General features: G+C 54.4%; 1 protein-coding gene and 1 long non-coding RNA gene across 6 annotated transcripts in view; one reads left to right on the top strand and one right to left on the bottom strand.

Moving 5' to 3' along the window:
- Positions 1-8,572, bottom strand: part of LOC106728239 — a 12,535-nt gene extending 3,963 nt beyond the window's left edge. The window contains exons 1-2 of the long non-coding RNA XR_001364517.1: positions 8,557-8,572; positions 1,482-1,483 (exon numbers count right to left, since the gene is read on the bottom strand). This is a non-coding gene — a long non-coding RNA (uncharacterized LOC106728239). The remainder of the gene's footprint in view (positions 1-1,481; positions 1,484-8,556) is intronic.
- The window catches only part of GAS7 (growth arrest-specific 7), a 208,312-nt gene that overhangs the window by 158,713 nt on the left and 36,236 nt on the right, over positions 1-13,363 (top strand). For all 5 annotated transcript variants that reach the window (XM_005878809.2, XM_005878811.2, XM_005878805.2 and 2 more), the window contains exon 4: positions 8,673-8,758. In XM_005878809.2, coding sequence (XP_005878871.1) covers positions 8,673-8,758 — 86 coding nt within the window. The remainder of the gene's footprint in view (positions 1-8,672; positions 8,759-13,363) is intronic.

The raw sequence follows: 13,363 nt of genomic DNA, 5'->3' as shown, positions 1-13,363 counted from the left end.
TCAGACCCCAGCAGCAAGCTAACCTACCAGTTGGAGCGTCTTCCCCTAGTGGTCAGTGCACATCATAGCAACTGGTCAACCAGTCGACTGTCTGCCCCCAGTGGTCAGTGCACTGGTCAGTGCACATCATAGTGAGTGGTTGAGAGGCCTTAGCATATCATTAGCATATTACACTTTGATTGGTTGAACTGATGACCGGACTACCGGAAACTTAGCATATTAGGCTTTTATTATATAGGATTTTCCATATGAATAGCTGTACAGCTACTTTTGCCCGGTCCTGCATCTTGGAGGTCAGGTGCGTCCTGCAGTCGGTGGTGGATCCGGTTTCATTGGGAGCATTTTTTTCCTTTCTTAGTGCACCTAACATAAGGGTGCCTCTGGCAGGCAGGCCCGCTTAGACTTGTGAAGTTCTGCCTAGTTAGACCGGGGCCTCGGGCGCCTCGCGTCTCCTTGTCAGGCTTTGCTATGCCCATTCATAAGTAGCGGGGCCAGGGGAAGAGCAGGACTGGGTCCGTCCAGGCCTCCAGGGGGTGTGTCTGTGGTGCTCTCTCCCCGGGGCGAGAATACACCCAGCCCTCCAACCCCTCTGGGGTGGAAGGGAAGAGAGCCCACCCGCGAGGCTAGAGCAGGATCCGGGATGTTTTGACATCTTCCCTCGTTTTTTTTTTTAACCTGAACCTCGTAACTGGAGAATAAAATAATAGCCACCTCGGGTTTCTCTCTGCGGGGCAGCACTGGGTTTTTCCCAGCCCTTCCCTCATCCCGTTTCGTAAGCAGCTTCCGGAGACTGTTTATTGTGGGGAGAGAAATAGACTCGGGGAGGACAAGAGGTCGCTTCACCACTGATCGTCTGCAGCCTCATCTCCCGTGTCAGCTGACTCCCCTCCTGAGACCACACAGGGCCCTGGATCTCAGCCCCTTCCGTTCGGCTCACGCTTCTGCAAAGCAGCAGCGATGGCGTTTCAAACTGTTTCATTCAAAATATACGCCAGATGCTGTCCTCTGTGCTGGGGATACAGCCACAGACAAGCCAGACCTGTGTGGTCCCTGCTCCCACGAACCTACAGCCAGCAGGGGCGCGGGACCGGCAAGCACAGGTGACATCTGCCTGACTTCCCTGAATGCACTAATGCAAGGGACAAAAACAGGGCCCAGGGGCTGGGAGCCAGGGAAGGTTGGTCTAAGGAAGTGGCCTTTCCGCTGACGCTCTGCGGACAGTGAGAATCTGTATAAGTGTGGGGGGTGGCAGGGAAATGTCCTAGGCTAGGGAACACCAGTGCAAAGGCCCTGGGGCAGGAGTGGTCTTGGCATGTTTGAGAATGGAGAGCGGGCCAGTGTGGCTGGACGGTAGGGGATTAAGGGAGGGCAGTTGGTCCGTGGGGCCTGCTGGGCTTCCCAAGACAGAGAGAGGAAGGTGCTGGGATTTCGTTCTGAGCATAATGGTCGGGGTGGGGATTCAAGCGAAATTCAGTGGAGACTTCTTGCCTCCTCCGCCTCCTGAGAAACCGCCTCCTGGGAGCAGCCAGGCAGCCGGGACTTTGTGAAGACAGCTCTGGGTTAGCTGTGATGGGGGTTGGGGTACTTTTGTGCAAGGGCGGTGGGCAGTGGTGAGGGCAGTGTGGGGAGCCCAACCACATTTACTGACCACAGACGTGCAGTATGGACACTCCTGACGAAGAACATGGAAAATCAGGTCAGGAAGAATGTCAGTGGGAACCACAGGTTAACCCGGGCTGAGGCAGCCCCCTGCATGGACTTGGGGTGCCGGGGGGGTGGCGAGGGGGTGAAGCAGGCCGTGGGCTCGGTTTTACTTTCGAGTTGTAGCTCCGTGAGCCTCCGAGAGGGCCACCTCCACACAGGGCTGCTTTCCTTTCAGTGCAGGTCTGCGGGGTAACCAGCTGGGGAGAGGGCAGAGCACTGGCCCAGCCCCCACCAGGTGGATTCCGCTCTTCGGATGTGGGTGCTGGTAGGGTCGGCGCTGGGCCGCTGGGCCGGGGACTCCCCCACTGGCTTCCTTCTTCACAGAGTTGCATGCTCAGGACCTTGCTGGGGACAGTTGATGCCAGGCCCTCTGGGAGGACCACGGAAGTCAAGCTGAAACCCAAACGGAAAACCCAAGGCACGATTAGGCAACCACTGCAAGTACTGAGTCATCCTTGGGCTGGTTTAGTGTGCAGCGTGGAAGCAGGGATTTACAGAGAGGGGAACAGTAGCCGGCCAAGGGAAAGGACCTGTGAGTGGCGTGAGGTTGTGGGAGTTCCGTGTGTGAGTCACGGGGTCGGAGTGACCGTGCGGAGCCGTCCGTCCAGCAGGGCTCTCACCAAGATGGAAGCGTTTGCACCTGCGCTGTACGCTGTGGTAGCCACGGCCACGGCGGTCAGTGGGTGCTGGAAATGTGGCTGCATTTTCAATGTCGTGTCACTTCATTGAATGCCTCTTTTATTTTGGAGTCATTTTAAACGCACAGGAACATTGTAAAGACAGTACAGAGGAGTCTGTGTACCCTTGACTCAGTTTCCCCTAACGTTGACATCCTACATAACCGTGGCACATTTGTCAAAACTAAGAAACAAGCATTGTACATCACCATTAACGAAACTAGATTTAATTTGATTTCCCCAAGTTTCCCAGTATCGTCCTTTTTCTGGGCTAGGATCCAGTTCTGGATACCACATTGCATTTAGTTTGTTTTTTGTTTTTTAAATGATTTAGAATTTAAATTAGCCAAACGTGGCATTTCCTCGTCAGACCGGGCAGGTGTGGAGCGTGAATTCCCTTCTGAGCTTCTGAGCCTGGGATGTGCATTGAACTTGAATTTGTGTGTGTTTTTAAAGATGGAGGAAATCTGTCTTTCGCTGAGTTTCCCTTGGGGGGCGGGGTTTTCAGGAAACCTGGGTTCAGGCTTGAGCCACAGAGGGATCGTCCCGGGGAAACAGCCCCCTGCTGCATCCCCAGAAGCCAGGTCAAAGCAGGGCTCCACTGAGGACCCCCTGGCCTGCCTGGGACCCTGTGGTGCCACCAGGAGGGGGTGCTTCTCCTGAGCAGAGGCCCCTGGGAAGGGGGCTTCAGAGCCCAGGGTCCCGCCTGCCCGCACCACACTTGCTTCTCTAGCGGAGGAAGCCGGAACGGGCGCCTCTCCGCAGGGAGCCAAGCGGACCTTCACTCATTGCAGAATTAGCATGTCGCCAGGCCCTCAGCCAGACCGCACCACTGACTCAGAGGAGGCCATGGCACCCCCGTTGGAAGGGACTTGCATGTCCCTTTAGCAACAGTGTCCCCATCACCAGGGCCTCAGGGGGCCTTCCCAAGGCTTGCTTCATCTTCGATGGCCTGGAGGAAGCCCCAGGCTTTCACCATTCACAACCACTGGACACGTGTACTGTGTGTTCCATTGTGGGGAACACCGTTTGCATCTTAGACAACCAGGGGAGACTGTGAGGACCTGGCAGCCAGACAGGTATTTCCAGATGAGAGGCTACGATGGTAAAACTGCTCCTCTAAACAGACTGGGCAGACGCTGCACGCACCTGAGGAGGTGAGCGTGATGCTGGAAGAGCAACTTCCAAGGCCTTACTGGGTGTGGTGGCGGCAGGTGGCGGTTGGGGAGTGGGGAGCAGGGACTGTGCCTTCAGGGGTGCTGACCACAACACTGGCTACTGTGTGTGCCTGGATTCAAAACCTGCCTGTGACAGCCACCCCTGTGGTTCCCAAAGTGGGTTCCACGGGATTCTGCCCCAACACAGGGGCTGCGTCCCTCTAAGTGTAGGAATACTGCTAACTGTGGCCTTGTTTGAGAGTCACAGAGTACACCTGTGGATTTGTAAAGGCCTACTGTGAGCAAACCAATTGAATTCTGAACGGTGGGGCACTTGTCCAAACTCTATGGACCTTTCCCTTCACTGCTTGTCATAATATGCACCCTGCAGAACCGGTGCCATGTGGTACCGCCAGGAAACGTAGCATTCCACCGGGTTGAATGTGAGGTGGAGGGAGGGTGGAGGGGACAGATTCAGGAACAAGGCCCTGGGCGCCCTGGGATCACAGCCTTGAGGAAAGAAGTGCCTGTGTTGATTCCGGAGAGAAGGGAGATTGGGCCAGACCTGGAGGAAAGAGGGGGTGTCCGGGGGGACACCTTGTTTGGAAAAGGGCATCTGCTCTTTGGGGCTCTTTAGGGAGCAGGAACCTGGACGGTGGGGCTCAGGATGGAGCTGTTGCGTGGGGGATTCCGGGCAGCAGAAGTTGCAGGCTCTTCTCTGTTGCTGTGTGTCTCTGCACAACCCTTTCTGTGTTTCTTTTCCGTTTTTAACCACTTCCCTCCTCCCCCAGCCCAAATGCCTCCTTCTCCTTTCTACGGAGTATCGGTTCTGCCTCCTCCATCTCCCAGGCCCCCTCTCGGCCTGTCTGTGCAACTGCCCACAGAGAGGGATGAAGTGCGTGCTTGTGGGTGTTTATATTTGTATCTGAAGTTACTAAAGTTACTAGATCGAGCTTTTCCTTCCCTCTTCTTATCTTAAAAACAGCTCATTTGGCATGTTATGTGTTTACTTGCATCCCCAAACTAAATTATGTTCCTTGTGGTTATGAGTGATCGTGGTCCTTGATCAATTTGTATTTAACTTTTTTTTTGGAGGCCTCAGAAGCACCCACCTCTGGGCTCATGAGTTTTGTATGTAAACCCTGGGTAAGTGGGGAGCCTGGAGGACTGGGAACCCCAATGCAGGGTGTGGAGGGTGGGCCATGCGGTTCAGATCTCTGCTGTATGCAGACAAGTAGTTGAATGGAAAATTATTTTTTCTTTCCCAGTAATTGTTTTGACATGAGCAGTAATTAGCCAACAGCTGACAGACCAGAACTGAAGCGAGAACAAGAGAATGGATTAGGGGCAGAATGCCCTGCGTCAGACAACTCCTGGGTGCCATGAGCAGCCAGCTGAGAGCCTGGGGACCTGGAAGCGGGGGGAGAGAACCGTGGGGTGAGGGTGTTGTGAAGGGAGTACATAGAGGTCAGGAAGGCAGCCTCTGCCCTCAAGAACTTGGGGACATGCCGAAACCAGTTTGGCTCAGTGGATAGAGCGTCAGCCTGCGGACTGAAAGGTCCCAGGTTCGATTCCGGTCAAGGGCATGTACCTGGGTTGTGGGCACATCCCCAGTGGGAGATGTGCAGGAGGCAGCTGATTGATGTTTCTCTCTCATCGATGTTTCTAACTCTCTATCTCTCTCCCTTCCTCTCTGTAAAAAATCAATAAAATATATTTAAAAAAATATATCTTCTAAAAAAAAAAAAAAGAACTTGGGGACAATCTTAGTTTACAGGGATCCCACCCCCTTAGATGAGGTGACTGACTGGAAACCAAGGCCTGCTCAGGTAAGAACTTCCAGACTCTGTAGTCATCATCAGACTGAATGTGGTTCTGGTTGTTGTTGCCGTTGGTAGATTTTAGGATCGGGTGATGTTGGCATTGTGTGATGAACTGGGCAACTGACCACATGTTTCTATACGGTGGTGCAGTCTGTGCCCTGTGCCTGAGCGTTTGAAGGAGTTTGCCCATGCAACCATCCGGGCCCAGTGCCTTTGGGAGGGAGGCCACTTTTCAAAGATTTTACTCATTTTGGCATTTCTAGTGTCCTTTGAAACCATGTAGATCATTTGAACCTTATGGAAGGCTTTGTGTTTATTAGCATCCTATATAATAAAAGGGTAATATGCAAATTGACCCTAAAAGTGGAACAAGCAGGAATGACCAGTTGCTATGACATGCACTGACCACCAGGGGGCAGACGCTTAACACAGGAGTTGCCCCCTGGTGGTCAGTGCGCCCCCAAAGGGGGAGCTCCGCTCAGCCACAAGCTGGGCTGATGGCTGTGAGCGCAGCTGCTGTGGTGGGAGGCTCTCCCACCTCCTTGGTAGTGCTAAGGATGTCTGACTACGGCTTAGACCTGCTCCCCCTGGAGCCATCAGTTGGACATCCCCCGAGGGGTCCCTGGCTGCCAAAGGGATGTCTGACTGCCAGCTTAGGCCCGATCCCCTGGAGAGGGCGTAGGCCAGGCTGAGGGACCCCCCCCTTCCCTAGTGCACGAATTTTCATGCACTGGGGGTCTAGTAGAATTATAAATCAAATGCTGTTGCATTAAAGAAAGTATCTCTGCTATGTTGGTTGTGCTTGTTTTCTTTCTAATCCTCCATTCCAGGCACTTTCGGTCTCTTTCCCTCTCAATTACACACGCTGATCTGGTTTCTTCATTGCTGTGACCCCTGCCCCTCCCCCCATCACACAGAGAGGACCAGCGGGGTCCTTAGTGCCAACCTGCCTCCCAGCTCAGGAATTCCTGTTGCCGTGTTTCTATCTCTCTCTTGTGCTTTCCTTTGCTTTATTTCCGTGGCTTTTGATTTTTTTCTAAATTTTTAAATCGAATGTTCGGTTCATTTATTTTTATTTGTCCTTGGCTTTGGTAATGAGGTCATGAAAGCTATAGATGTTCCTCCAAATATAATTCAGGCCTTGTCCCTTCCGATACGTTCTTCCTCATTATCTTCTAAATATTGTGAACTTAATGTTTTAAATTCTTCTTTGGCCTCAGATTATTTAACAGGGCATTTTCTCACCTTTCTAAGCATTTGGGAGTTGGGGGGACGGGAACTTGTATATTTGTTCTGTTGTTATTAATATCTACTTTTATTACTTTCTGCTCAAAGAATGTGGCTTGTGTTATGTACGCCTCTTGCAATTTATCGGTCCTTTATTTGTGGCTTAAATATGCGCAACTTTTTTTTTTTTAACGTTCCATGGCTCCTTGGCACAGATATCACCTTTGTTTGTGGGGTGTTATGTTTCATGCATCCAGTTCAATCAGCCTTTTAAACTAAGTTACCGAGCTTTTCCACATCCGCGCCTCCGTCCGCCAGGTCCCGGGCTGGGAGCCGGTGCTGAGTTTCCTGCTGTTGTCTGGCTTCTCCAGCATTTGTGTTTTTCCATTTCAGTGCTATGTTGCCTGACCAGTAAACCTTCCCAAAGGTCATGCCTTCCGTTTCGTCGTATTTAACATCCGTCTAATGCCCTTGTGGGCACAGCTTATGCCTGTCAGAGTAGGCGGTCCTCGCGCCACCTCCCCAACATTCTCTGAAGCTCTTGGAATCCTGCCCCCCGCCCCCCTTAGCTGGGGGACTCCTGGGTAGTGCCAGCAGTTGACCAGCTGCCCGAGGGGAGTGTGGCTGTCCACATGGGGTTCATTTATTTCTCGTTGCTTCCTGAGCCACTGTGCCGGGGCCCAGCTCTGGGCCCAGTTTCCTGTTGTCCCGGGGTATCTGTGCCTGCCCTTCTCCTGCAGTGTCTGCCCACCTTGCAGGCCGGGAGCAGCCCCGGGAACCTGCTCAGTGTGGCTCTGTTTCACTGCAGGCCGTGGAGGAGGGGGCACCCCAGCACGAGGGAAGTTCTCGCGGGGTCGCCTTCACCCCATGGCTGGCCTCCCGCCCCTGCCGCTGCACATGAGCAGGGTTCCCGACGTTCAGTCATTCTCCGTTTTGCTTCCTGCCACACTGCAGAGCTCTCAGCAAACTGTGATTCGGACAGGAGTCTGTGCGTCCCTCCAGCCCGACCTGCGCGGTCCGTGCTGTGGCAATCACTCCAAGCCTGGGGCGGGGGAAGCAGGCTTCCTTGGTCCCCAGTGATGGTGCAGTCTTGGGGTACAAGGCGACTAGATTCAGGAACTAAGCAGGAAACCTCTCTCTCTCCACCCCCTTTTTTCATGAAGTCCTTTATAATTCACAGGTCCGTTTTGCAGGTGTCTCATTCATACCAACAAAGTAGGTCTGGGGACTGGGGAGCATTGTCCCCATTTTATAGCTTCAGAAGCTGAGGCTCACTGAGCAGGAGCCACAGGACTGTGCCCGTGAGAGCAGCGCCGCCCGTGGGAACTGGGGTTGCGTGGGCCGCACAGCGGTGCTGGGGCTACCAATCCCCGTGGTGGGGGTATTTATGCCACAGAAACTGGTAAATGCTGGGAACCAGCTCCCCCACCCCCCCCCCCCCACACACACACACACAAGGGCCGGTCTGTTAGCTCACATTGGGAGCACAAGTGAATGTCATAGGGGTAGAGTTTTAGAGACTTGAATTTGTGTGTGTGTGTGTGTGTGTGTGTGTGTGTGTGTGTGTGTGTGTGTTTAATCTTGGAAAAAGCAACTTAAGAAGGTATCAAGATCACCTGGCTATTAATTGGCAAAGCAGTTGTTATGGAAACCAGTAAACACACTCCTCACATGGCACTGTGGCCGCGAGGATGGAGGGGTTCTCAGAGCGAAGTTTGTCAGAGAGGAATTACAGGACGGTGCTGGGGCCTCCTGACCCCAGAGAGAGAGAGCGGGCCCTTGCCCAGCACCAGTGACCGCAGCCGATGGCGTTTCCAGAGACGGCCATTGGGTGGGTGTGGCCTCCGCTCTTCCAAGCACATTCCTCTTCCTCTCTGGCTCAAAAAGAAACGTGTCCCCCACGAGTTCAGTCATTGGGTGCTGGGGGTTAGAGAGATGCTCGCGCCCCTTTTCCAGCTCTGTGAATACGGGGGAGGTCCTGAGACGAGCCCTCCCAGCGCCAGGCCCCGAGGCGGGAGAAGGGGCGGCAGGGGCAGGAAGTCTGTGGCCAGCGCCGCATCTGAGCCGTGTTTCTGTCCCCGCAGTGAATGGATACCACGCATCGGGGACCCCAGCACACCCTCCCGAGACTGCCCACATGAGTGTCCGAAAGTCCGCCGCTGATCCCCAGGTAAGGCGTCCTGTGAGGGGAGGTAGGGGCAGGCGTTGATGCGGGCCAGGGAGGTGTCAGTAAGAGGGGTGCATCGGGGTGAAGGTGGCTGCACACGGCCCACTTCCACCTGAGTAGGAAGTCGTTGGTCCAGCTGGGCCACCCCGGTTACCACGCTGGGGAGAGTGGGCAGCCGTGGGCAGTTTGGTTCTGGGAGCTGGGGGTGGTTTGGTGGTGGGATTGTAACTGTTGCTGGGGCAGCTAACAGGTTCACATCCTGTTAGCGAGTGAAGATTTTCCACGACTTTAAGGATATGGAGAGGGCCGGGCCATTGTCCATTGCAACCTTCCCTTCCTCCCCCAGACATCCCAGGATGGAATTCTGTAAGATGTTGTAGACATTTACTAATCTAGCCTGGGGACAGCCCGGGGATGGAAGGATGGGAGTGTGACTTAGATTCCCAGGCTGCCTTTGCATTCGTCGTCTCGGTTGACACGTGTGCGACCGCAGGAGGGCGGTGTCAGCAGTTCCCGTGTCACAGGGAGGTCGCTTGACTTAGATTCCCAGGCTGCCTTTGCATTCGTCGTCTGGTTGACACGTGTGCGACCGCACGAGGGCGGTGTCAGCACAGTTCCCGTGTCACAGGGAGGTCACAGGGAGGTCACAACGAGGTCACTGAGGTCACAGATGGATACGTGACACCTGCAGGTGGCCATGGTCACTGGTGGTCAGACCGGACCTCGGTGCCAAGCCCGTGGTTCCCAGGCACATTAAGCTGTGTTGAAGGCACTGAGGACTCGTCTTATTCAGAAATTATCTAGATGTCCTCTATGAAGCCTCAAACTCCATCCGCCCTTTCCAGGAATTAAAGGGCCAGGCCCCGAGGGAGGTGGTGATAATGATGATGATGATGACAGCTGCTTGTTAACAACAACAGTGGGTAGTACCTGCCAATCATGGAAAGAAAGACCTGGGGGCGGGGTGGTGTGACTGCGGCCAGCTAAGATGTGACACGTACTTTAATGCAGGTGATAGCACTCATTTCCAGAAACATAATTCAATCGTTGTCCTAGGAGGTGGAGTGCTGGGCTCAGGTTTAGTTCAGTGAAAACTCCCGGAATGAATCTGGGCATTCCCATGGGCCCAGGCTTTGTATATTAGGACTAGAGGCCCAGTGCACGAATTCGTGCACCAGTGGGGCATATCAGGGCAGATCCTGTCGGGAGGAGGAGACAGTGGGAGGTTGGCTGGCGGCAGTGGGCCCACTGGCCCCGCCCCCAGATGGGGTGTGGGGGTGCCGATCAGGGGTCAGCACTGGGGAGGGGCTGTGGGAAGTTGGCCGGCCAGCCCCACCCCTGATTGGTGTGGGGACCCCGATGGGGGACAGAGCTGTCTGGAGGGAGGGGCCATGGACCGATTGGGGTGGTGAGGGCTGATTGGGGGTGGAACCGGCCATGGGAAGGGGTGGTGAGTGGTGGGCCGGCTGGCCCTGCCCCCAAATGGGGTGGGGGGGGCCAATCAGGGGCCAGCGGCCTGGGGAGGGGCCATGGGTGGTTGGCCATTGGCCCTGCCCTTGCACGAATTTGTGCACGGGTGGGATCTGACCGCCCTGCCCCAATTGGGGTGGATCGTGACTGGGCCTGTCGGGAGGAGGAGATGGTGGGAGATTGGGGCTGTGGATGGTGGGCCGGCCGGCCCCACCCCCAAATGGGGTGAGGGGTGCCGATCAGGGGCCAGCGGTCTGGGGGAGGAGCCATGGGTGGTTGGCCAGCTAGCCCTGACCCTGATCAGAGTGGGGGGCCGATCTGGGGTGGGGCTGGGCAGGGGGAGGAGCTGCAGGAGGTTGGCTGGCTGGCCCCACCCCCTGATCGGCCGGTTCGCTGGCCACAGTGGGCGTCATAGTGACCGGTGGTTTTGGTTGTTACAGCGTTCTAGTCACTGGCTTTTTATATACATATATAGACTAGAGGCCTGGTGCATGAATTTGTGCACCAGTGGGGTCCCTTGGCCTGGCCTGCGGGATCAGGCCAAAAATGGCTCTCTGACATCTTCCAAGGGGTCTCAGATTGCAAGAGGGTGCAGGCCAGGCTGAGGGACCCCACTGGTGCACGATCAGGGCTAGGTAGGGACGGGGAGGTTGGCCAGCCGGGGAGGGACCGTGGGAGGGCTCCAGGGCGTCTCCAGCCCGTCTCACTCAATCCTGATCAGCCGGACCCCAGCAGCAAGCCAAGCTACCGGTCGAAGCATCTGCTCCTGGTGGTCAGTGCACGTCGTAGCAACTGGTCAACCAGTCAACTGTCTGCCCCTGGGTGGTCAGTGCACGTCATAGTGAGCGGTTGAGCGGCCTTAGCATATCATCAGCATATTACCCTTTGATTGGTTGAATGGACGACCGGATGACCAGACAATTAGCATATAAGGCTTTTGTTATATAGGATGGACTCAAGAAACACCTGAGCTTGTTGTTAGAACGCAGATTATGCCTCAGGAGTTCCAGGAAGGGGGCCGAGGTTCTGCATTTTCAGCTGGTACCCTGATGCTGCTGCGGGTCGGGACACACCTCGGGCAGTGAGGATCTAGACACCGGCGATGGTGCACACGCGTGTGTGTCCCCCTCACTCCCCTGTTCATGGCACATGTCATGTTGCTTCCTGCTGAGCCCCAGGCGGCCTTCCTCGCACAGCCTCTGTCTGTTTGAAATGAAGCTCATTTACCACCTGCCTGAGGCAGGTGTTCTGGAGACGCAGCCTAAATCCTGCTGGGGCTGATCAGCCACTGGAAGAGCTGGGGCTGCCCTGGGCATCTTCAGGAAGAACACTGGAAACAAGCCCCTCATTCTTCCCTCCCTAATAGGACTGGCTCTCTCACCCTGAAATACAGCAGAGTGGTTGCTCAGCCACTTAACACAAAATGCATCCCGATGACAGCCTCTCAGAAGCCATCCGCTGTGTGAGCGTCAGGCCTCTGACCCAGGAACCTCCCTCCCGGCATCTGTTGTTGGGATGGACTCAGGGTTCTGGTTTATGTGCGAAGCGTTCACTCCAGCAGTATGCGCAGCACGGCAACGTTGGGCCCCGTAACTGTCCAGCTCCAGGGAGGGATGGGGTTGTGGCACCAGGCATCCCGCCTGCCAGTGCCATCTGCAGCCGGTAAAGCACGTTCTATCGAAGGAAACAATGACTTCGGGAAATGCTGGGAACATAATATCGAGTGGGAAAAGCAGAGCACAAACTGCATATACCATCAGTCTCATTTGGGGGGAGGAAATCTATGTATGGGAGGTAACTAACGAGGAAAAACAAACCAGACATGGATCGTGGTTCGATCTGCCTCTGAGACTGGGGTTCTCAGTCGGGGGACATTTGGCAATGTTTGGGGACATTGTGGTTGTCACAGCTGGGGCGGGGGTGCTGCTGGCTTCCAGGTAGGAGGGGTCAGTGGTATTATTAACCATCCCACTATGCACAGGACAGTCCTTGTCACGAAAAGATGATTCCGGTTTGAAAGGACGAATGGCGCTGAGGTTAGGACGCCTTGGTCTTGATGGTATTTATTTTCTTTATACTTTCCATGGTTTTTCAAGTTTCCTGAAATGAACACATTTTACTTTTATAGAAGGCAGATAGAATGAGCATTATTTTTTTAAGAAGAAGTTAGGGTGCTGGTATTGGGGTGCAGGGAAGGTGAGCCCCGAGGACACAGGCCTGGGCAGGCTGTGTTGGTCAGACACGGGGAGTTGCGTGTGTTCTTTGGGATGATAATGTTGACAGTGGAAGTATCATCAAGGATATGAGGAGCAATCATGCAGTGCATGGAGGGGCAAGCGCACATTGTGCCCGGGTTCCCAGGCTGCGAGATAGACTAGAGCAGAGGTTCTCAACCTGTGGGTCACGACCCCTTTGGCAGTCGAACGACCCTTTCACAGGGGTCGCCTAAGACCATCCTGCATATCAGATATTTACATGACGATTCATAACAGTAGCAACATTACAGTTATGAAGTAGCAACGAAAATAATGTTATGGTTGGGTCACAACATGAGGAACTGTATTTAAAGGGCCAGAAGGTTGAGAACCACTGGACTAGAGCATTGTCCTCTGAGGCTGGGAGAGGCTTTGTGGGCTTACAGAGGGTGCTACCGCGGTGATCCCCAGAGTATATCCAGCTCTCCTCAGCCTGCGTGGTAGTGACTCACCACCCCAGGCTGTCAGTTATCATTAATAACAGTTACGACTTAATACTTGATGAATGAATGAGCAAGTGAACGCGTGGCTATTTGCAATGCAGGGTGGGGGTGCACCAAGTAGCTCTTTCAAACCCCCTCCCACCTCCCTTGTGATCTTTTCTGCTACTTGGTAGCTGCCTCTCTTTGAACAAGCTCATCAGAAGACTCACCACCCCAGGCTGTCAGTTATCATTAATAACAGTTACGACTTAATACTTGATGAATGAATGAGCAAGTGAACGCGTGGCTATTTGCAATGCAGGGTGGGGGTGCACCAAGTAGCTCTTTCAAACCCCCTCCCACCTCCCTTGTGATCTTTTCTGCTACTTGGTAGCTGCCTCTCTTTGAACAAGCTCATCAGAAAAATTAGAATTTGCGGGGGGGGGGGGGGGGGAAGACCC

This window comes from Myotis brandtii, unplaced genomic scaffold (genome assembly GCF_000412655.1).
Source record: "Myotis brandtii unplaced genomic scaffold, ASM41265v1 scaffold573, whole genome shotgun sequence".
NCBI classification, from domain to species: Eukaryota; Metazoa; Chordata; class Mammalia; order Chiroptera; family Vespertilionidae; genus Myotis; species Myotis brandtii.
The sequence above is the reverse complement of the archived record's forward strand: the minus strand, read 5'-3'. Positions and strand labels throughout refer to the sequence as shown.